At 35.7% G+C, this 24,864-nt stretch overlaps 1 protein-coding gene across 3 annotated transcripts in view; it reads left to right on the top strand.

Annotated features, from left to right (window-relative positions):
* Positions 1 to 5,925: 5,925 nt before the first annotated feature.
* Positions 5,926 to 24,864, top strand: part of CD163L1 (CD163 molecule like 1) — an 81,957-nt gene continuing 63,018 nt past the window's right edge. For 2 of the 3 annotated variants that reach the window (XM_015150972.3, XM_077953510.1), the window contains exons 1-4: positions 5,926 to 6,060; positions 8,955 to 9,047; positions 13,815 to 14,135; positions 14,784 to 15,104. In XM_015150972.3, coding sequence (XP_015006458.3) covers positions 6,030 to 6,060; positions 8,955 to 9,047; positions 13,815 to 14,135; positions 14,784 to 15,104 — 766 coding nt within the window. In that variant the 5' untranslated portion in view covers positions 5,926 to 6,029. Of the gene's footprint in view, positions 6,061 to 8,954; positions 9,048 to 13,814; positions 14,166 to 14,783; positions 15,105 to 24,864 lie in introns of all 3 variants that reach the window. The other variant, XM_077953511.1, reaches the window with a different exon arrangement.

Raw genomic sequence — 24,864 nt, 5'->3', positions numbered from 1 at the left:
TCTCAAGCTTTGTTTAAGGGTTTTTAAATTTCTCCTTCAGTTTTTAAATATACATTCACTATGCAGAGTATTCTTAATCGACAGGTTCTTTTCTTTCTTTTAGCACTTAGTAGATATCATCTTCATTGTCCTCATGCATGCACAATTTTGACAAGAGGTCATCTGTAATTTTTTTTTCTCTCTATATATACACAATGTGCTTTTTTTCCTCTGGCTGCATCTCTCTCTCTCTTTCTGTCTCTCTCTCTCATGCCTGTGCAGATTTAAATATGTCATACGTAGGTAGAGTGTGTGTGAGTGTGTGTGTTATTCTTTTTTTACTTGGTGTCCTTTCAGTACATTGTACTGTGGTTTGCTGTCTGTCATTACTCTTAACCATTATTTCTTTGAGTCTTTCTTCTGCCCCATTCTGTCATCATTTTTCTCCTGGCATTCCAATTATAAGTGTGCTGCATATTGTCCTATAGTTTTTAGTTTCTCTGGTCTACTTTTTGTTCACTTTTTGTTGTAGATTTCTTCCAAAATTGTTCCAAATTATGGCTGCCTTCACATATTCGTGTTCAGTGTAATCTGCTCCGCTTGTGTGTGGGCCGGATCTAGTAACTTGCTTCTAATGAATAGAATATGGCAAAAGTGCTGAGATATCAATTTCAAGATTAGGTTAGAAAGGACTGTGACTCCATATGTCTCTCTCTCTCTCTCTCTCTCTCTCTCTCTCTCTCTCTCCCTGTGCAAGATTTTACACTCTTTCTGTTCTATGGGGATGTCCTCCTGGTAAGAAACTCAGGGCAGCCTCAGTCCAATTTGGCAAGAAACTGAGCCCCTCAGTACCACATTCTGCCAGCAACCATATTATGGACTGTATTAGTCTCCTCTGGCTGTCATAACAAAATACTACAGACTGGGTGACTTAAGCTACAGAAATTTATTCTCTCACAGTTCTGGAGGCTAGAAGTCCATGTTCAAGGTGTCAGCAAATTTGGTTTCTGGTGAGGGCTGTCTTCCTGGCTTGCAGACAGCCACCTTCTCTCTGTGTCTTCACATGGCCTTTCCTCTTTGCATGTGTCAAGAGAGCTCTCTGGTGTGTCTTGTTTTGTTCTTATAAGGATAGTAATCCTGGATTAGGACTTTACTCTTACAACTTTATGTAACATTAATTACTTCCCTAAAGGCCCTATCTTCAAATATAGTCACATTAGGGCTTCAACCTGTGGATTTTGCGGGGGACAAAATTCATTCCATAACATTCCACCCTCCACTCCCAAATTCATGTTATTCTCACATGATAAATATATTCATCCCATTCCAACAACACATAAAGTCTTAACCCTTTCCAGCATCAGTTCTAAAGTCTAAAGTGCAAAGTCTCATTTAAATCAGGTATGGGTGAGACTCAAGTTATGATTCATCCTGAGACAAAATTCCTTTCCAGTTATGAACCTGTGAAGCCAGACAAGTTATGTGCATCCAAAAAACAGTAGTGGGACAGGCATAAGACAGACATTCTCATTCCAAAAAAGGAGAAGTGGCAAATTCCATTAGATCTTAAGGTTCAACAATTATTATCTTTGGCTGAATCCTCTGCCCTTCAGGCCCACGGGGGTGGCATTGTCACCACTACAGCTGTAAGTAGCAGCCTGTTAAAACTTTTTGTGGACGCTCCACTCTTCAGGTACTGGATGGAGGCAGCTGGTCTATTGAAACTGAGGAGATGGTCTCATCCTCTGAAACTGAAGACAAAACAGCATTTTCCCTGGGCCTACAGTGGGAGTGATAGCACTGATGACCTCTGAATCACCTTCAAGGTCATTTATCCCTTTCCTTGAAGGATAAAGCATATTCACAGCTGAATAGCTCTGTTATTTCATCCTACAGAATCTCAGAAGTCAGAAAGCCTTCCGTGATTTATTTCAACCCATCTCTATTCTCTTTGGTCCAAACTGGCAGGGTCTCTGCTGATATAATCCCATCTCTATTCATGGCTCCTGCTAAGGTGATGAAAAAAGTCATGGTTAATTTCTCTATGGAGTGATTGAGGAGCCACACCATTGATGTTCTCTCCAGAACACATGTTATCATTTTTTTACTATATAAATAGGCCGAGAATTTTCCAAATCTTCAATTTCTGGGTTGCTTTTGTTTTTGTTTTTTCGCCTAACGATGCTGTCAATTTATCTTTCCCCTCTAGCCTTTTACCATGAGCAATTAGGAAAACCGAGGCTGTGCTTTCAACACTTTGCTCACAAATCTTCCCTTTTAAAAATCCAAAGTTGTAATTCACAAGTTCTACACTTTACGAAACACTAAGCCACAATTCAGACAAGTTATTTGCCACTTTAAAACAAAAATCATCTTTTCTGCAGTTTCCGATAACATGTTCCTCACTTCCATGGAAGACTTCATCAGAATTGCTTTTAGCATTCATATTTTTATTGACAGCCCCTTCAAGGCAATTTAGGCTTTTTCAGGCATGCACCTGAAAACTTTTCTGGCCTCTATTCACTGCCCAGTTCCAAAGGCACTTCCACATTTTTAGGTTATCTGTTACAGAAGCATCCCACTTCTCAATACCAAAATCTGCATTTGTCTGCTTGGATCAACATAACAGAGTACTGTAGACTGAGTCACTTAAAAAATGACAGAAATTTATTTTTTCACAGTTCTGGAGGCTAGAAGTTTATTATCAAGGTAATGGGAAATTTTGTTTCTAGTGAGGGCTCTCTTACTGGCTTTTAGACATCCACTTTTTGTCTATGCCCTCATATGGCCTTTCTTCTGCACATATGTGGAAAGAAAGAGAACAAGCTCTGGTATCCCTTCTTACAAGGACATCAATCCTATTGGATTAGGGCCTCACCCTTGTAATCTCATGTAACCTTAATTACCTCATTAAAGGCCCTATCTTGAAAGATAGTCACACTGGGGGTTAGGGCTTTAATCTATAAATTTTGGGGTGACACAATTCAATACATGGAATAACAGTGGCCATGGGAGCAGATCCTTCCTCAGTCAAGCTTCCAGGTGAGACCACAGCCCTAGTTTACAATGTGATTATAGCCTTGCGTGAGATCTTGAAGCAGAATATTCAGCTATTTCCCCAAAGAGATAGTTATCACATCCCTTATGCCTTTGTATCATAAAGGCAAGAAAGGGACTCATTTAGATTAGAATCTGCTACCAAATATTTGGAGTGAGAGGACTTGGGAGTCTAGAAATGGGAGAAGCTCAAAACAGTAGCAAAGATATTGTGGAGGCATATGTTCTATCAAAGAATAGCAATAATCAGGTTTTTATTGTTTTCTATTTTCAGTTCCCACTTCTGTGAGATCACTTTACCAGCAGTTAGTTTGCTGTGGATTCTTTTAGCATGAAAGAGTTTCCGGTCATACTGTATTTTAAAAATTTCAGGCAATTTTTCTCAGCATGGTTGAGAAATAATATAGTAGAACAAGTTTCAGCATCCTCTTTTTGTGTCTTCCATTCTTCCATCATATGACCTATTCTAGTTAGTAAATTACATTTTCCCAAAGACATTTCATCGCAAGCTTTCTCAGAAAATATTCTCCCTGTTTTCTTTCTGATTTCTTCTGACTTTGGGCATCTACCTCAGTTCTGAGAAGTAAGAAAGTAACTACATTTTGAGAAAGGCACTTTATCATTTCAGAGGCACATCTCGCTAATATCTAGCAAGCTCTGATGTTTAATTGAATTCAAAATACACGGCATTAATTGCAGCAAAATTTTATTTAGCCTCTGTTATATAAAGGTTTGTCCATATCCTTTGCCCACTTTTTGATGGGGTTGTTTGTTTTTTTTCTTGTAAATTTGATTGAGTTCTTTGTAGGTTCTGGATATTAGCCCTTTGTCAGATAAGTAGATTGCAAAAATTTTCTCCCATTCTGTAGGTTGCCTGTTCACTCTGGAGGTGGTTTCTTTTGCTGTGCAGAAGCTCTTTAGTTTAATTAGATCCCATTAGTCAATTTTGGCTTTTGTTGCCATTGCTTTTGGTGTTTTAGACATGAAGTCCTTGGCAATGCCTATGTCCTGAATGGTATTACCTAAGTTTTCTTCTAGGGTTTTTATGGTTTTAGGTCTAACATTTAAGCCTCTAATCCATCTTGAATTAATTTTCGTATAAGGAGTAAGGAAAGGATCCAGTTTCAGCTTTCTACTTGTGGCTAGCCAATTTTCCCAGCACCATTTATTAAGTAGGGAATCCTTTCCCCATTTCTTGTTTTTGTCAGGTTTGTCAAATATCAGATTTTTGTAGATGTGTGGTATTATTTCTGAGGGCTCTGTTCTGTTCCATTGGTCTATATCTCTGTTTTGGTACCAGTACCATGCTGTTTTGGTTACTGTAGCCTTGTAGTATAGTTTGAAGTCAGGTAGTGTGATGCCTCCAGCTTTGTTCTTTTGGCTTAGGATTGTCTTGGCAATGCGGGGTCTTTTTTGGTTCCATATGAACTTTAAAGCAGTTTTTTCCAATTCTGTGAAGAAAGCCATTGGTAGCTTAATGGGGATGGCATTGAATCTATAAATTACCTTGGGCAGTATGGCCATTTTCACAATATTGATTCTTCCAATCCATGAGCATGGTATGTTCTTCCTTTTGTTTGTGTCCTCTTTTATTTCACTGAGCAGTGGTTTGCAGTTCTCCTTGAAGAGGTCCTTTACATCCCTTGCAGAAAACCAAATACCGCATGTTCTTACTCATAGGTGGGAATTGAGCAATGAGATCACTTGGACACAGGAAGGGGAACATCACACACCGGGTCCTATTGTGGGGAGGGGGTAAGGGGGAGGGATAGCATTAGGAGATATACCTAATGTAAATGACGAGTTAATGGGTGCAGCACACCAACATGGCACATGCATACATATGTAACAAACCTGCACGTTGTGCACATGTACCCTAGAACTTAAAGTATAAAAAAAAAAAAAAAAAAGGTTTGTCATGTATCTAAGTCGAAAAGGGACAAGAATAAACAAAGTTCTTGAATTCATCGATGGAGATTTATAAGGACTTATTTATCTAAAGTATTTAGATATTGTATATCTCATTTTAATTTCTGTATATATTAGCTTCTTTTTCACTAATAGGCCTACTCGATATCGAAGTATGGTACAAAAAATCCTGGCAAACCCTCTGATGGGCTCACTTGGGTCATTGACTTTTCCTTGAACTTGTCACTGTAATCGGGGAGACATGGGCCTGTGAAAAGATGTAATCTACCACTCTTAGATATAATCTACCATTCTTAACATATCAAGGAATGGAAAAAGCAATCTTCCCAAAGAAGCAGGGCAGGACATACAGGCCGATCCAAACACAGAGCAATCACTATGAGCTCAGAAGCCACTCATGGTTTTCTGCCTAATGGTTGGTATCATTTAAACGAATATTTTCCAAACTCATTTGATGACCTAGCTTTATTTTCTTTTACATAATCATTAACAATAAAAAAACCACTTTTAAAAGACTCCATTTTTGTTAAACATTTTTATAGACATGAACTTTTTCAAATATGTTTATCTGTGCTCATGTTTCATCAGCAAAGCTTTCATAGACTAGCCAGTTTCAGCAATGTAACCTCTTCTGATCCTTTCAGCATAACTGGTTGAAATATGTATGCTAAAGCAAACAAATTTGATGATATATTTTATCTTTTAAATATCTATAAAACTATGCTTACAAGATCACATTTATAGAGCAAAAATTTTTAAATGTGAAACATGAGTCTTTTTTAAAATTTAGAGTGGAAATTTACAGTCCTCTTTATTCTGTGAGACTTTCCAGGCATATTATTTAACTTCCTTTGTTTTCCATATCCTAACGTGCTAAGGAAGTGGCAAAGAAAAAACAACCTCAGCTTTTATAATGACTTCCCCTTTGGAGAACTATGAACTCAATTTTACATTATTGTCATTTCCAAATAGCAGATCTGTTTTCACCTCATAAGTACACTTCTGAGATTACATATAAGAGGACCCAGGAGTTAAATCAGGACTCAGGAAGAGATAGTCCCATAATGATGCTGCCTCAAAACTCTTGGCATATTGGTAAGGGTTTACTTTTATTTTGCTCTGCCATTTGGGAGATGGTGGGTATAGTAAGAATATGTGTAACAACAGACAGATATAAATATTATATAGTAAGGTAAAAAGAAAACAGGACATGAGAAATGTAAAAAAATTGGAAGTTTTGTGGAACTTAGAGTAGCAGCAATATTGGAGGCAAAATTGAAATTCAAGAAAGGAGGAAATCATTAATAAAGTAAACAGAAAATGTATTCTAAAGACTGGAGATTAGAAGTCACACAAGGATATATAAAGTTGTGGAAATGGAAAGAAGGGATAAATTAGAAACTTATTGTTCTCAAGTGCCAGGTACTACAGTAAATGCTTTAGGTCATTTCAATTTAATTCACGCATGTAACCTATTTTACAGATATCATTGTCTCCCTTGGTAGATGGAACATGAAGACTTATAAGGACTAACTGATTTATGTAAGGTCATATAGTAGAATCTAAAGTATGATTTAAATTCAGGACCAGCTAAGTCTGAGCCCTTGATCTTTCTGCTATAAATTTTAATAAAGCAAATAAATAAAAAGACATAATGATAAAAAACAAAGAATAGGTCTTTGATGGACCCTAAAGAGTAAGGACTAAGAAAGGAATATATGGCTAAGAAGTATTTCAGAGCACGTCTGAAATTAGTAGTATCCTTTCAACTTGCACTTCGTAGACATTTAGTGGAAATAAAGAATCACGAAGGGAGGTTTTTGCTGTATTCGGGACTTATAACTCCTAAATAGGATTGAGGCTTTTGAAAATGCAGTGCTCCTTCTGTTGGCACTGTGTCTCTGTGCCATTCCTCAGTGCAATTACTACAAGTCAACTTAATATTTTGTAACTATTTTGCTTATGAGTAAAGACCAGCATATTTCTAGAAAACCAGCAGAAATTCTGATATTTTTCAAAGCCTCCTTTTTGAAAAAGGCTTTCTACAGTTTGAGAAGCTTGGCTGCCTTCTATCTGGCAAGACTCATCTTAATGAATTACAGTTTTTCATAATTCATGTGTGTTACTTAAAAGGTAACATTATTTAACTTTCAACATGCTGTCTGCCATGTATCTAATTAGAAAAGGAATGGGAAAGATGAAGGTCTTGAATTGGTGAGATGGTATTAGATATATAGAGGGTCACAAGTTCTGGCAATTATACTTTAATAGTTCCCCTTCTCAAGACTTTCCTACTGCACTGTTTGTTCACATTCATCAGATCTTGATTGTGTTGGTGTCAGAGCTTACTATCCTTTTCTTCTTTATAGTTCATCTTTAGCTCTAACCATTCTTACAAATGGGCACTCAGAGTTTTCTGGAAGGATTTAGGCAGATGAAATGACCTCCTAGGATAATCGTACACATGAGGTTTGATGGAACTAAATATTATCATTAGGAACAAAAGAAATAAGAGAAAAAAGAAGACCAACTCAGTAAGTGTTTTGGACAAGATGGAAAAGAAGGAAATTGGGACACTAATTGCCCATTCCACACTTATTCTCCCTGTTTGGTTCTATAGGGAGGATTTTCTCTTGATTTGGGTACATTTTCCAAGAATGATGGATGTGACTGATGATAGTTGTAATAATAATGTCTCCTCTATGGTTATTGCTGACTGTTGCTAAACTCACTTGGGATTGCTTCTTCTTAGAGAAGTGCCCAGGAACCATGTTAGTTTCAAAGCATCACTTGAAAAACTAAAGATGTCCACCAAAGCAGCTCGCGCCTTCTGTCTCTGCTTTTGCATGGCCCAAGCAGCATGGGCCTTTCCACGTTGGGTACTGTTCCTTCTGTCCTCTTAGGGTTGTTGTTTTTTGTTGTCTGGGATTACACATGCTCAGTTTAACTCTGACTTCATCTTTTCCATAAGATACTAATGAAAATACTATTTAAGATAGTTCTGTAGCAGTTACAGCTGTTACATACCCCTCAAGTAAACAGGATGATAAATATTATTTTTAAGTATTTCTTATATATTTATTTATCTCTATGAATTAATCATCCCATCTTCCTTTAAAATAATCTTTCTATAATGTAAATTTTATTTATTACACCCTGATTAAATTCTTTAAAGTCTCCAAATAACTCTCAGAATAAATTCTCAACTCCTTCGCTTGTGTATTGCTCCTGCCTATCTCAATTCATTCTTTCTGCACATGTGTAGCATAAACTTTATTAGATGCAGAACTGAGCATGACTGAAAAGACAGGGAGTAGTGAGGAAGTGGCAAGATTCTGTAGGAATAATAACATAGTGACCCTGAAGAAAAGTGGATAGCTTTGGTAAATAATCATGAGCTCAATCAGCAGTTATTATAGTGACCTCCAAATGTTGATTTGCTTGTACATTCCAGTCACAAGCCACTGAGTGCTTGCAAGAACTCTTATTGAGTGCTTGCAATGCAGGCAAGAACTCTTATTCATTCCTCTGTTCCCATAATGAAGCACAAGATCTGGTACATATGTCATACTCCAAAAAGGAGCAAATGAATGAACAAAGTAGGGTGATAACGTTAGGAGGAAAAACACATTAGTAAAACTGAGGAGAGGGTCAAAGCGTTGAGAAGTAAAAATAACTCAATAACCCAAAATGCTAATCAATTACCCCAAACAGCCACAAAATATATTTGGACATAGAATGCAATTTTTCAGTGAATCATGTGCTAAAATATCTGCCCTGTTACAAACCATTTGGTGCCTTTCCATCACAAACAGGAGCTAATCCTGTGGCTTTTCCTGGGAAAAGGACTTTCTTTTGTGGTATCCTTGACAGGTGGAAGAATAATTCATCTTACTCCTTCTATATTATTTTGGATTTAAGTCATTGAGGTCATCTGACACTTCTTAGAAATACATGAAATTCTACCCTGCTATATTTTGTTTCTCCAGATTTTGGAAGATGCTGCTGTCATCAGAACCTTTTCTCTGCTATGGTAACTTGCATCCTGCTCCTGAATTCCTGCTTTCTCATCAGCAGTTTTAGTGAGTTCTGATGGATGATGACTTTTGGGCTTACAATCCTCTATCCTACCTTTCCCCTACTCACTACTCTAAATGCATATTTTGAGGGAAATAGAACATGTAAAAATAATGTTGGACCTTCAATAACTATATCCTGTAAATAAAGGTGTCTAAATTATTTTTACTCATTTCATATTAAATTTTTTGTTGACATTTTTCTCCTTCAGATAAAGATAATTTCCAAGTTCAGCCGGGCACAGTGGCTCAGGCCTGTAATCTCAGCACTTTGGGAGGCCAAGGCGGGGAGATCACCTGAGGTCAGGAGTTCGAGACCAGCCTGGCCAACATAGTGAAACCACGTCTCTATTAAAAATACAAAAATTAGCTGGGTGTGGTGGTTGCGCCTATAACCCCAGCTACCTGGGGGGCTGAGGTGGGAGAATTGCTTGAACCCAGGAGGCGGAGGTTACAGTGAGCCTAGATCATGCCACTACACTCTAGCCTGGGCGACAGAGCAAGACTCCATCTCAAAAAAAAAAGAAAAGAAAAAAGATAAAGATAGTTTCCAAATGTAAAATGTCTCATTGAAAAAATATGGATATTGTATTTTTGCAAATAGAAAAATAGGTTAATAAAAACTTACAAGATACAGAAATCAAAGAATTAAACAAAATTAAAAACATATATGGGTTATACACCATGGAATACTATGCAGCCATAAAAAAGGATGAATTCATGTCCTTTGTAGGGACATGGATGAAGCTGGAAACCATCATTCTGAGCAAACTATCTCAAGGACAGAAAACCAAGCACTGCATGTTCTCACTCATAAGGTGGGAACTAAACAGTGAGAACACTTGCACACAGGGTGGAGAACATCACACACTGGGGCTTGTCACAGGGTGGGAGGATGGGGGAGGGATAGCATTAGGAGAAATACCTAATGTAAATGACGAGTTAATGGGTGCAGTACACCAACACAGCACATGTATACATATGTAACAAACCTGCACATTGTGCACATGTACCCTAGAACTTAAAGTATAATAAAAAATAAATAAATAAATATATGTATTAATATATTAACAGCCAGAGAAAGCACGGTTGTTTAAAATACCAATTTGTGGCATTTTTTATAGTTTTATATAATAATGTTTTAAGAAAATTTTGCATTATATTTTATCTATTGGTTATTACCTGTATAGTTCTTTAACATTTTTATTTTATCACATATCACTTATAATACCTTGTTTTATTGGCTGTGTAGTTTTCCATCATTTGGATATACCCAAATAGATTTTAATAAGACCTTATGAGTGATTATTGAAGTTATTTAATTGCTTGGTATTTCAATAATTTTTCAAATATATTACATTTCATAGATCTAACACAGAAATTGTTATTTTTAAGGTTTTTCATTATTTTCTATATTTTTCATTAGTGCCAAATTTGTAGTTTAAATAAAATTTCATTGTCGTTAGATTCTTTTTTTTAAAGAGACAGAGCTTCACTCTGTCACCCAGGCTGGAGTGCAGCTACAGATGTGTGCCACTATACTCAGCTAATTAAAAAAATTTTTTGTATAGATAGAGTCTCACTATGTTGTCCAGGCTGATCTGGAACTCCTGGCCTCAAGCAATCCTCCCATCTCTGCCTTTCTGAGTGCTGAAATTACAGACATGAGCCATGGCATCTGGGCTAAATTAACATTTTAAATGCTGTTGAGATTTAATCATGGTATTCAAATGATTATTTATTTTAATTGAATGCTTACTTTATTTGTGCAATTTTCTTATTTCTGTTTAATCTTAGATAATATTACTATATCTTTGTATACTCCAAAATAGTATTGGTTCTTGCCCAGTTACAGATATTTTTGATTAATGTATTTGTTTTTGTTTTTGTTTTTTGAGATGGAGTCTCGCTCAGTCGCCCAGGCTGGAGTGCAGTGGCGCGATCTCGGCTCACTGCAAGCTCCACCTCCTGGGTTCAGGCCATTCTCCTGCCTCAGCCTCCCGAGTAGCTGGGACTACAGGCGCCTGCCACCACGCCCGGCTAATTTTTTGCATTTTTTGTAGAGACGGGGTTTTACCGTGTTAGCCAGGATGGTCTCAATCTCCTGACCTCGTGATCTGCCTGCCTCGGCCTCCCAAAGTGCTGGGATTACAGGTGTGAGCCACCGTGCCTGGCCGATGTATTTGCTTTTAAAATGCTTTACATTTCCTGATGTTTAATATTATATTTTATTAGACAAAAATGGCCATTTTACAACATATATACAAATCATTAAGCTAATGTAATGTCACACATAAATCCATTCCTCAAACAGGTAACTGGATTTTTATCAACCACTTTTTTCTAAGTATGTTTTCTTCTTCTCTTCCACCTACCTTCCAACCCCACCAGAGAAAATGTCTATCCTGAATTGTGCATTTCTCACTACCTTACTTTTTAATAATAAAATACTTTCTAATAATATGATAGATGTAGATGCAGAAATAATGTATTGTTTAGTTTTGCTTATTTTAAGCTTTATAATATATCAAACTGCATTTAGTGTTCTGGGACTTGCTTTTATCTTTCAATATTATATTTCTAAGCTTCATCTCTGTTGTTACAATGGCTATAATTAATTCAGTTTTCATGAAGCAAAATATATTATCTTGTATACATAAATATTCCCAATGAATTCATCTATTATCCTGTCAATAGTTATGTGGATTTTTCATTACTATGGTCAAATATACTGCTATAAATATGTCTCTGGTGCAGATTTGTGGGAGTTTACTAGGTTCTATAGGTAGAAGTAGAATTACCAGGTTCTGGGATGTGCATGTTTTCAACTTTACCAAATAGGATGAATTCTGCCAACAATGTATATGTATTTTCAATGACCCATATCCTCACTAATATTTTAAATATTCAGAGTTCTAAAGTTTTGCCAATCAAGAGAGTATAAAGCTATATCTTTTCATCTTAACGTTCAATTTCCTTAAGACTAACAAGTTTAGGCATTTCTCCATGTATTTAATGGTCATGCCTTTTGTTTTCTTCTGTGAAATATCTGTTCAAGTCATTTGCCCATTTTGCTTATTTTTCTAAATATATACATTTAAAAAATATAATCTAGAGACTTTTCCATAGTCATAATATGTGTTGCTAATATATTCTTCACATTTGTGACTTTTCACTTTTTATATGGTGTATTTTGAAGAAGTTCTTAATTTATCAAGTTTTCTTCAATAATTTTTATCACACCTTGGTAGAAATTTGGTATGTCTGAAAATTAGTAGAAATTCTAATGTACACATTGAAAAAATACCTTAATCAATATATTGAAAAAATAGAAATGGCAAATATCAATCATATTAGAATATATATCTCTGTGTATGTGTGTGTGCGTGTGTACCAACTACATTTTTAAGAGCTTTCATTAGACTTATGAGTTATATGATATGGGCACAGGCATTAGAATGCCCCTCACACACATTTCAACTAAAAAGAAAAATGTACATATAGAAAGAAATAGGAAACAGTAGCAGCACTAGGAACTCAGAAAGAGAAATATAAAGAAACCAAAATTTCTGGTTACTCTCATGAGTATAGTATAGGCAAGACCACACTGAATGAAGACTTATGGTTAACTCACAATCCACTTTCAGAAAGAATATTGTTATCTCTTGTGAAAAATATGTTCTCACTGAGCCATTGTGGACTGAAACTCAGAAATGGGAAGCCTTTTCTATTGTATTCTCTCGCCCTGTTTCTCTCTCTCTCTCTGTCTCTTCCTCTCTCCTTCTCTTTCTTTCTCTTTTTCCCTCTTTTTCTTCCTCCTTATTGCTTCTCTCTGTCCCTTTGGCTCACTTGCTCTTCTTACTAACACACGCTCTCATCGTCATCATATGCACAGAATTCACCATAAAGTTTCACGTTGAAAAGTCATGGTTGCTTTAAAGTTTTCTCCCTTCACATTGGCTTCCCAATTAAATTTTTATTGTCTGTTCCTCAAAATTTTGGCTTACAAGTAGATTTGGGTTAATATTAATTTTCACTTGTTTTAAGTGGATTTTTTTCACTTAGGATTTTTTAAAATCCATTTTACTTATTTCAAATTTTTAAGACGGGATTATGAGTAGTCAGTGGTCATCTGAAGGACTGACCTTTTCTGAAGTGGTTGTCTACCTGTGATCCACATAGCTGTTGATTAGGGAAGGTGGAGTAACATGCTACAATCATGGATGACTAGGTCTTCTCCTCCTGCAAAGCCTATTGCAGAATGTATTTAAAACATTTGAGGATATAAATACTCAAAAGTATTTAATGCTGTAGATTTTATTGAGTAGAAAATTATTATGTCAACCTTACAGGATGTTTTCAATTGTTAAGTATATAAAACATCTCCTTCAAAAATGTGAGGTGGAATCCTCAGATACAGATTATTTTGAAACTGACTAGCCAAGGGACTTTCATTCTGCCTGCAAAACAGCCAACCTTACCTTTTCTGTGGTTTATATTGGTGGGAATTGCATAGAAAGGAAAAATTTCTTTCCCTTCTTTTTATTTTCACATTACAATGCAAAGCAAAACTATGCTGCAATGTGGTCTCTAGTTCCCTTTCATGAAAAATTAAAGCTTCTCACCTCAAATTTTCTCATTTTTCTTTTCTCTCTACTATAAGTTCTAATAACAACATTTAAGCTAAATGATCATCATCCATCTCACCTACTTATATTATTTCTGCCTTCTAATCTTTGCCATCTCTAATGTATGTTTCTGTCTTTCTTGTAGATGGAACAGATTTGGAGTTGAGGCTGGTCGATGGAGATGGTCCCTGCTCTGGCAGAGTGGAGGTGAAATTCCAGGGACAGTGGGGAACTGTGTGTGATGATGGGTGGAACCCTGCTGCCTCAATTGTCGTGTGCAAACAGCTTGGATGTCCATTTTCTTTCACCATGTTTCATTTTGGACAAGCCGTGACTAGATATGGAAAAATTTGGCTTGATGATGTTTCCTGTTATGGAAATGAGTCAGCTCTCTGGGAATGTCAACACCGGGAATGGGGAAGCCATGATTGTAATCATGGAGAAGATGTTGGTGTGAACTGTTATGGTAAGAGTCTAACTAGAGTAGGAAGGCAAGGTAAGACCTACCCTCAGGAATCATCTGCTGGAAGGTAGGGGTTTCTATTTTGACTTTAATAGTATTCCTCTGGGAGGTGTAGAAAATATTTTATATATTCTACCCTTCCCTTACTTCCAAAGTAATGTTTAATTGCTTTTCTTTTTATAACTGTAACTGAGTTTAGAAAGAAATGGAGAGAGAGAGACAGAGAGAGAGAGAATATATTACAGTTACCAATGTAATATCTTTATCATAACTGTAATTGAGTTTAGAAAGAAATTAAGAAGGTTGGGAGCAGGGATAGTTTTGATTTCAGTGCCCTTTTTCATGTACCAGGTACACTAACAGAACAAATATTTTCTGAAAAATGAAGTATAAAATTAAAGCAAAACGATAAAGAATATCATGCTAATGATTGATTTTTTCACCTAGGATTTTGTTTGTTTGTTTGTTTGTATATTTGTGTTTAGAAAACAGTCTTACCTACCCCTCCTATAAGTATTTTCAGTTAGGTTTTTTTTTTTTATTTTTTGGTAACTTCGTTCATAACAGGGCTATCTTCTAAGAATCCTTTTGATTTTATTTCAGGTTCAAAGTTGAATCAATTTTTCATATGTCTGCTTGTCTTTTTCATAGGTGAAGCCAATCTGGGTTTGAGGCTAGTGGATGGAAACAGCTCCTGTTCAGGGAGAGTGGAGGTGAAATTCCAAGAAAGGTGGGGGACTATATGTGATGATGGGTGGAACTCGAATACTGCTGCCGTGGTGTGCAGGCAACTAGGATGTCCATCTTCTTTTATTTCTTCTGGAGTTGTTGATAGCCCTGCTGTATTGGGCCCCATTTGGCTGGATGACATTATATGCCAGGGGAATGAGTTGGCAATCTGGAATTGCAGACATCGTGGATGGGGAAATCATGACTGCAGTCACTATGAGGATGTCACATTAACTTGTTATGGTAAGAGCCCAAGACATGTAGAAGAAAGGAACAATTTGTTTAGAAATAGTATGTATGGAAAGAAAAGGGTCAATCATTCTCTGGAGAAGAGTTTTCTCTGGTTATAACAAATTTTTGTTACCCCTGAAATTGCTCCATTCTGGAGTTTTCCTAAACACTCTTCCTAAAACTGCTCTTCCTAATAAATGTAAAGCACATTTTGAGTTTTAATATTTCCGATTACTCAGCAGTATTCCATAGGCTGATCAAATCTTTTTTTCTAAAAACCTTTTTCAAATAACTTCCTGACATAATATCATATTTTCCCCTTCTTCTGAGGTCACTCATTCTTAGTCTGTTTTCCCCACTTTACTAATTCTTTCCAGCTACCAAAACTTAGATTTCCTCAGGACTAAGTCCCTAATCTCGCACTACACTCTTTCCCTTGGCAATTTACTTTCTTAGCTTAAGGTTACTTTTGGAAACGTTAAGGTTCAGGTACATTTTGGACCCTTGGCAATTTACTTTCTTAGCTTAACAAAAATTCCACACCAGACACCTCCTAAGAGCTCTAGATACATATATCCGTGTACCTGAACCTTAATGTTTCCAAAAGTAAGCTTATTATCCTTGTTTACTCATCATCAAATCTTCCTAAGCTCAGTAAATAGCATTACTTCCCACTTCATTGTTCAAGTCAGAAATCTAAGGGATCACTTTTTTTAAATATACTTTAAGTTCTAGGGTACATGTGCACAACGTGCAGGTTTGTTACATAGGTATACATGTGCCATATTGGTTTGCTGCACCCATCAACTCGTCATTTGCATTAGGTATTTCTCCTAATGCTATCCTTCCCCCAGCCCCCCACTCCCCGCACGGGCCCCGGTGTGTGATGCTCCCCGCTCTGTGTCTATGTGTTCTTGTTGTTCAACTAGGGGATCACTTTTAAGTCCTTCATTTCTCTGTTAGCACACTATATTCATTACATGACCAGATGGAAATGATTATACTATTTAAATATTTTAAAATGTGGCTTCTTTTTTGGGGGGACAGAGTCTCATTCTGTCACCCAGGCTGTTGCCCAGGCTAGAGTGCAGTGGCGCGATCTCTGCTCACTGCAGAGCCACCACACCCGGCTGAAGAATGTGGCTTCTTTTCACGATTTTCATTGCTATCAATATAAACCAAGCAACAATCACTCACCACCTCTAAGAAGTCACTATGGAAAGCAACGACCTCTCCCCAGTGGCCTCTCTGCAGTCATTACAAACACCTTCACATCCATTCTCCACACTGCAGCGGAAGTGATGTTTTTTGAAGCACATTTAGTTGACCTTAAAGTAATACAGGAAATTTCTTATTATCTGCAAGATGTTGCTACTCTCTCCTCTTTTCTGCTTGATCTCTGCTGCGTTCTTTCATGTACGTGATATTTTCTGTCCCACCTCAGAACATTGAGACATTCTTTTCCTCTAGGTAGAAAAAAACTCTTCCTCCTTCATTTCTCTTAGCTAAATTTGGTTATCCATTAACGTCATCTTAAAGAACATTTCCTCAGGGAAGACTTTCTCAAATATAAACATATCCTATTCATATGCTGTGATGGCACTCTGTCCTAATTCTTCATGTGTTAATAACATTTTAGTTATTTAATTTCTTGCCTTCTCTCAAATATGCTAATACCAGAGGGATGGGAATTATTTTAGACTTATTTATTCCTAACAATTAGCATAGTTTTCAGCAATTTTAGGTGACCTATACATGTTTATGTTTTAACTGGTTAATTTATTAGAAACTCGGGAAGGTGGAAGAGGCATAGAAAATATGATGTCTTTGTTCCTATTCTTAAAATCCAGTTCCTCTCGATCATTTTTTTATGTTTGGAATTTCAGGAAGATACAATATTCTTTAATTTCTAAGTGATCTGTCTCCTACTGGCTGACAGAGTTCTTACAAAAAGTGAATAATAATCTGAAAGAACTTAAAGTCTTGGAGTAGTTCAAAGTCAGGAAGAGTACTTAGAACCTTCTGTAAAGCCTTCTAATTTCTTCTGTTTTTTCTTCTACGAATATCTACAGGTTTGTAAACTCCAATAAATGTTTTGAAATAAAGATACAAATTAGTATCAGATTATTTAATAGGATGACTTACTTAATGTAGGTCTTTAGAATTGGGTTACTGAAATCTGAGGTGTTAAAAGCAGTTTTTCAACAAACAGTATTTCAAAGGGACAAACCCAATTCTCCTGAAGTAAGAAAGGACTTGGTGGCCTCCAAGGGTAGAGAAAACACTGGAGTAGCTATAACTTAATGAGGAAGGTTGCGTGATAGTTGATGAAGCTGAGGGCTTGTACTCAGAGGTTGCGTGATAGTTGATGAAGCTGAGGGCTTGTACTCAGAGACTGGGGAGCTATGGCAAGAGTTTTAGACTTTATTTTAATAGCCAAGGGTATTCTTTGAAGGGTTTTATGCAGATAATTACCATGATAAAATTTGATTATTATAATATCGTGGACTAACTGAATGAACAACAGCTTTTGAGAGCCAAGCTTGGATGCAGAGACACGAGTTAAGAAGACCCTGAAGGAGGTCAGGTAAGACATGATAGTGGTTTGACTAGGGCTAAAATAGTTAAGATAGAGATAAGTGGATGGATTGGAGTTATAATTACACAGCAGCTTTGATAGTACCAAGAGAAGTGAAAAAAGAGGTGAGAAAGAAAGAAGGGTAAGAATTTTTCCCAAATTTCTTATGTATACAGCCTTGTAGCCAGTAGTACCATTTAAAAGCAAGATGCTAAGAGTGTTAGAACATTTTTGAGGTACTTGGAAAATATGCAGGTGGATATTCCCACTGGAAATTCTCAGAAGAAATGTCTGAGTTAGAGATATAAATTTAGTATCAGCATATCAGCAGTGCTTGAGGACTTTGCAATTGATAAAATCTTGGGAGATTTTAGAGGAATTAAGACATATATGATTTTGTGGTTTACAAATTTACTATAAAGACAAATCCAAGGAAATTCTCAAAACATTTTTGATAATTTGCAGTAATGCTTACTGAAGTGGACATTTTATTTTGATTTATAAATGTCATAATAGCCCCTAAGAATTCTATTATTTAACCTAAAATGTGTTTTAATTGTTACATGGTTTGAAAACATTTCTCCTCATGACAAAATGGGGAAGATAAAAGTATCCAGTTACAATTTCAAATTTGAGATAATATCCTTTATTTTACATAGTTTTTTCTTGTTTATTAAACTTTGCTACACATATCTTCTGATTATGTTTAACAATTTTGGCACATAACACAATATTGTATATATAATTATATTTTTTAAGTCAGTTTTTGTAGAAGAAACTCGGATTAAATAATTTGTTATTTATATTTTTACTTTGGTATTGACACCTATAGACTAGTTTGATTGGATTATTTGAGTCTGCAAACATAATTTATTTACTTCTTCCAGCTACCTGGATGTGAAAGGAACAGCAGCAGCAGAATTAGCAAAAGTTAGTTTTATATTTTCACTACGTTTAAGTGACCACAAATGTCCCCCAAAGTGCAAAATAGAGTATCAAATTCTCGCCAAAATTACAGCTATTGAAAGCAAGTTGTAATGATGAGGGTGGTATATAGGTATAGAAACAAAAGAGAACAAAGGGAAGTCAAATCTAGGTTTGATACAATACAACTGAATGGGAGAATGAAGAAGTGAGGAAGGGGGCTTTAGTCCAGAAGCTGGTAAATCATATGAAAATACTGGCTTACAGTGCAAGAATACTACTCTGAGTGAAGAAAGAACTACAGAGATAAGTTATAAGTGACAAAGAGATGATTTTTCTAGGGCTTTTTCTTGTTGTGTACTAGACACAATGACTGATTCTGTGAAAAATAAGCAAAAGGTATGTGTTACATATTTTGTCCTCAAGGAACTAATAATCTACTGGGCAAACAGTATGAATACATGCCATCTAAAGAACATTGAAAGTGAACGTATATTTCACACTAAATAGATTCCATTGACTTAAAAAAATTTTTTTTATCAGTACAATTGTCTATGTTATGTAGCTAAATACAATTCTCTAATTTTACTCCTTATTTTAGTTTCTGGATGATAGTTAAAACCATAAAGGGGGTATCTTGGCAATCAAAATAGTCTTGGATTTTACAGTTTTATTTAAAGGTGTTTGGCTTCAGTTACAGATTTTTCAGTTACAGAAACCCAGTTTTGCCAAGGGCAGCCAGACATTATTTGATTCAGCAGAATTTATCTGGTACTAAATTTATAACAGAGTGACGTATAAACAAAGCTTCAAATTATTGTTTTGCAATTAGCAATGTAACTATCAAGTAGGCCAGAATGTTTTTGAAAATTGGTCAGAATATACACTCTTCATAGGAAATTTATTATATAATTTTATCATAAGTTTGATGAGACTTAACTAAGAACAAAAGAAGCAAGGGAAGTAAGTTGTAATTAATCATTGACCAGCACCATTAAATACAGTCTGAAACCTCTATAACTTGGAAGGATGCCTGCATGAGGGGACTGGATTGTCATGTTCACTGAACAAGAATCACATTAGCAAGTATGACATTGTCAAATTCTTGCTATCTGGCCTGCCTTTATCATTTTATTAAAGCCCTTAGAGTTTGTTTGACATGTAAAAAGCTGTACATATTTAATATACACAACCTGATGAGTTTAAGAAAAACTGTAAACCCATGAAACCATCACCACCATCAAGGCCATAAGAATATGCATCACTTCCCAAAGTTTCTTCCCACCCCTTTTATTATTAATTTTTTGATGGTAAGAACATTTAACATAATAGCTACCTTCGTAGCTGCTTTTAAGCATGCAGTACAGTATCTGTAGGTCTTTTGAGGTAGAATGAACATTTTAACAATATTAATTCTTTTAATCCATAAACGTGGGATATCGTTCCATGATTTTTATCAATGACTTCTGGTTTTCAGAATACAGATATTTCACCTCCTTAGTTAAATTTACTCCCAGGTATTTTATTCTTTGTGATGCTCTTATAAATGGAATTGTTTTCTCAATTTTTTTCCAGGCAGTTTGTTGTCAGTATATAGAAATGCAACTTTTTAGGCCCGGCACTGTTGCTCACGCGTGTAATCCCAATACTTTGGGAGGCCGAAGCGGGCAGATCACTTGAGGTCAGGAGTTCCAGAGCAGCCTGAGCAACATGGTGAAACCCCATCTCTACTAAAAATACAAAAATTAGCCAGGCCTAGTGGCACGTGCCTGTAATTCCAGCTACTTGGGAGGCTGAGGCAGGAGAATTGCTTGAACCTGGGAGGCAGTGAGCCAAGATCATGCCATTGCACTCCAGCCTGGGCGACAGAACAAGACTCTGTCTCAAAAAAAAAAAAAAAAAAAAAGAAAAAAAAAAGAAAAAAAGAAAAAGAAATGCAGCTGCTTTAAAAAATATTTTCTGTATCCTGCAAATTTACTGAATTTATTTATTAGTTCAAGCATTTTTTTTAAGTCTCTACAGTTTACTGTATATAAGCTCAAGTCATCTGAAAACATAGACAACCTTATTTCTTCTTTTGCAATTTGAATGCCTTTTATTTATTTCTCTTGCCTGATTGCTCTGGTGAGGACTTTCAGTACTATATTGAATGGAAGTGGTGACAGTGAGTATCCTTGTCTTGTTACTAATCTTAGAGAAAAACTTTTTAGCTTTCACCACTGAATATAATGTTAGCTGTGGGCTTGCTCTATCTGGTATCTATTACGTTGAAGTACATTTCTTTTGTACCTAATTTGTTGAGAGAGTTTTTTTTGTTTGTTTGCTTGTTTGAGACGGAGTCTCGCTCTGTTGCCCAGGGAGAATTTTTATCATGAAAGAGTGTTGAATTTGTTTTCAACATTCTTTGAAAATGTTTTCAATTTCTTTGAAAATGTTTTCAAATGTTTTTTCTGCATCAGTTGAGATGATAATATGATTTTTATCTTTCATTCTATTAATATGATGTATTCTATTTATTATTTTCTATATGTTGAACTGTTGTTGCATCTCAGGGATAAATCCCACTTAATTATGGCTAGTGATCCTATTAATATGTGGTTGAATTTGGTTTGCCAGTTGCTAGTATTTTTTGAAGATTTTTGCAGCCATTTTTATAAAAGATATTTGTAGTTTCCTTTTCTTATAGTGTCCTTGTCTGACTTTGGTCTCAGGGTAATGCTGGCCTCTTCAAATGAGTTTGTAAGTCTTTCCTCCTCTTTGATTTTTTGCAAGACTTTAAGAACTATTGGCATTAATTCTTCTTTAAACGTTCGATCGAATTCACTTGTAACATCAGGTCCTGGGCTTTTTCTTTTGTGGAGACTGTTGATTACTGATTCAATCTCCTTATTTATTATTGGTCTTCTCAGATTTTCTGTTTATTTTTGAATCAGTCTTTGTAGAATGTATGTTTCTAGGAATGTAACTATTTCTTCTAGATTATAAAATTCATTTTTAATAATTGTTTTAGTAATATTTTATGATTGTGTTTCTGTGGTGTCAGTTGTAATGTTTTTTCTTTCATTTATTATTTCATTTATTTGACTTTCCTCTTTTTTCACAGTCTAGCTAAGTCTGTCAATTTTGTTTTTTTTTTAAAGCTCTTAGTTTTGTTAAAATTTTTGTTTTTATAGTCTCATAGATTTATTCTCTACCATTTATTATTTCTTTTCTTCTGTTGACTTCAAGCATAACTTGTTCCTCTTTTTCTTGTTCCTTGAGTTGTAAAGTTTGGTTGTTTAAGATCTTTCTTTTTTTCTTAACATAGGTGTTTGTCACTGAACTTCCCTCTTAGAACTGCTTTTGCTTCATTTCATAAGTTCTGGCATATTTTGTTTCTATTTTTGTTTGTCTTAAGATGCTTTTTGATTTCTCTTTTAATTACTTCTTTGACCTATTGATTGTACAAGAGTATGATATTTAATTTCCACATATTTGTGAATTTCTCAACTCTCCTCTGTTACTGATTTCCAGTTTCAAACCATTGTAGCCATACGTGATACTTGACATTATATTAATCTTGTTAAATTTGTTAAGACTTGTTTTGTGGCCTAAAATATTATCTGTCCTGGAGCATGATATGTGCACCCTTTAAAAGAAGCTATATTCTGCTACTTTAGATGGAATGTTACATATGTGTCTGTTAGGTTCCTTTAGTCTATAGTGTTGTTCAAGTCCACTATTTCTTTATTGATTTTCTGTTTGAATTATCTGTCCATTTTTGAAAATGGAGTATTAAAATCCCTACTATTATGTATTACTGTCTATTTCTCCCTTTCAGTCTCCTAATATTTGCTTTATATGTTTAGGTGCTTTGACAGGGGCTCATATATATTTTTTCTTGTTATATCCTCTTGATGAATTAACCCCTTTATCATTATATAATGGACTTCTTTGTCTCTTTTTACAATTTTGGACTTAAATCTATTTTGTCAGATATAAACATAGATCCTCTGGCTTACCTTTGGTTGTCATTTACATGAAATATGTTTTTGCATCTCTATTTTCAGCCTATGTGTGTCCTAAAACTAAAGAAGTGAGTCCCTTGTAAGCAGCATATATTTGGACCATGTTTTTTCTTAATCCATTCAACCACTCTGTCTTTTTATTTGTTTATTGTTTACTTTAAGTTCCGGTACACATGTACAGAACATGCAGGTTTGTTACATGGGTATACATGTGCCATGGCAGTTTGCTGCACCTATCAACCCGATTTTGGGGGTGACAGGTGGTGTTTGGTTACATGAATAAGTTCTTTAGTAGTGATTTCTCAGATTTTGATGCACCCATCACCTAAGCAGTATACACTGAATCCACAGTGTAGTTTTTATCCTTTACCCACCTCCCACTCTTTCCCCTAAGTCCCCAAAGTCCTATTTATTTATTTATTTATTTATTTATTTTTACTTTAAGTTCTGGGATATGTGTGGGGAACATGCAGGTTTGTTACATAGATATACATGTGCCATGGTGGTTGGCTGACCTATCAACCTGTCATCTAGGTTTTAAGCCCCACATGCTGTCGGTATTTGTCCTAATGCTCTCCCTCCCGTTGCGCCCCATTCCCAGACATGCCCAAGTGTCTGATGTTCCCCTCCATTTGTTCATCTGTTCTCATTGTTCAGCTCCCACTTATGAGTGAGAACATGTGGTGTTTGGTTTTCTGTTCTTGTATTAATTTGGTGAGAATGATGGTTTCCAGCTTCATCCATGTCCCTGCAAAGAACATGAACTCATTCTTTTTTATGGCTGCATAGTAATCCATGGTGTATATGTGCCACATTTCCTTTATCCAGTCTATTATTGATGGGCATTTGGGTTGGTTCCAAGTCTTTGCTTTTGTAAATAGTACTGCAATAAACATGTGTGTGCATATGTTTTTATAGTAGAATGATTTATAATCTTTGAGTATTTACCCAGTAATGGGGTTGCTGGGTCAAATGGTTTTTCTAGTTCTAGACTGTTGAGGAATCACCACAGTCTTCCACAATTGTTGAACTAATTTACATCTCCACATCCTCGCCAGCATCTGTTGTTTCCAGAGTTTTTAATGATCGCCATTCTAACTGGTGTGAGATGTATCTCACTGTGGTTTTGGTTTCCATTTCTCTGATGACCAGTGATGATGAGCTTTTTTTCATATGTTTGTTGGTTGCATAAATGTCTTCTTTTGAGAAGTGTCTGTTCGCATCCTTTGCCCACTTTTTGATGGGGTTGTTTGGTTTTTTCTTGTAAACTTGTTTAAGTTCCTTGTAGATTCTGAATATTAGCCCTTTGTCAGATGGACAGATTGCAAAAATTTTCTCCTATTCTGAAGGTTGCCTGTTCACTCTGATGATAGTTTCTTTTGCAGAGCAGAACCTCTGTAGTTTAATTAGATCCTATTTGTAAATTTTGGCTTTTGTTGCCATTGCTTTTGTGTTTGAGTCATAAAGCCTTCACACATGCCTATATCCTGAATGGTATTGCCTAGGTTTTCTTCTAGGATTGTTTATGATTTTAGGTCTTACATTTAAGTCTTTAATCCATCTTGAGTTAATTTTTGTATAAAGTTTAAGGAAGGGTTCCAGTTTCAGTTTTCTGCATATGGCTAGCCAGTTTTCCCAGCATCATTTATTAAACAGGGAATCCTTTACCCATTGCTTGGTTTTGTCATGTTTATCAAGGATCAGATGGTTGTAAATGTGTGGTGTTATTTCCGAGGCCTCTGTTCTGTTCCATTGGTCTATATTTCTGTTTTGGTACCAGTACCATGCTGGTTTGGTTATTGCCTTGTAGTGTAGTTTTGAACTTAGGTAGCATGATGCCTTCAGCTTTGTTCTTTTTCCTTAGAATTATCTTGGCTATACAGGCTCTTTTTTGGTTCCATATGCAATTTAAAGTAGTTTTTTCTAGTTCTGTAAAGAAAGTCAATGGTAGCTTGATGGGAATAGCATTGAATCTATAAATTACTTTGGGCAGTATGGCCATTTTCACAGTATTGAATCTTTTTATCCATGAGCATTGAATGTTTTTCCATTTGTTTGTATCCTCTCTGCTTTCTTTGAGCAGCAGTTTGTAGTTCTCCTTGAAGAGGTCCTTCATGTCCCTTGTAAGTTGTATTCCTAGGTATTTTATTATTTTTGTAGCAATTGTGAATGGGAGTTCACTCATGATTTGGCTCTCTGCTTGTCTATTATTGTTGTATACGTATGCTTGTGATTTTTACACATCGATTTTGTATCCTGAGAC

The sequence above is a fragment of the Macaca mulatta genome, chromosome 11 (assembly GCF_049350105.2).
Source record: "Macaca mulatta isolate MMU2019108-1 chromosome 11, T2T-MMU8v2.0, whole genome shotgun sequence".
Lineage (NCBI taxonomy): Eukaryota > Metazoa > Chordata > Mammalia > Primates > Cercopithecidae > Macaca > Macaca mulatta.
Note: the sequence above shows the minus strand (reverse complement) of the source record. Positions and strands in the feature narration are given on the sequence as shown.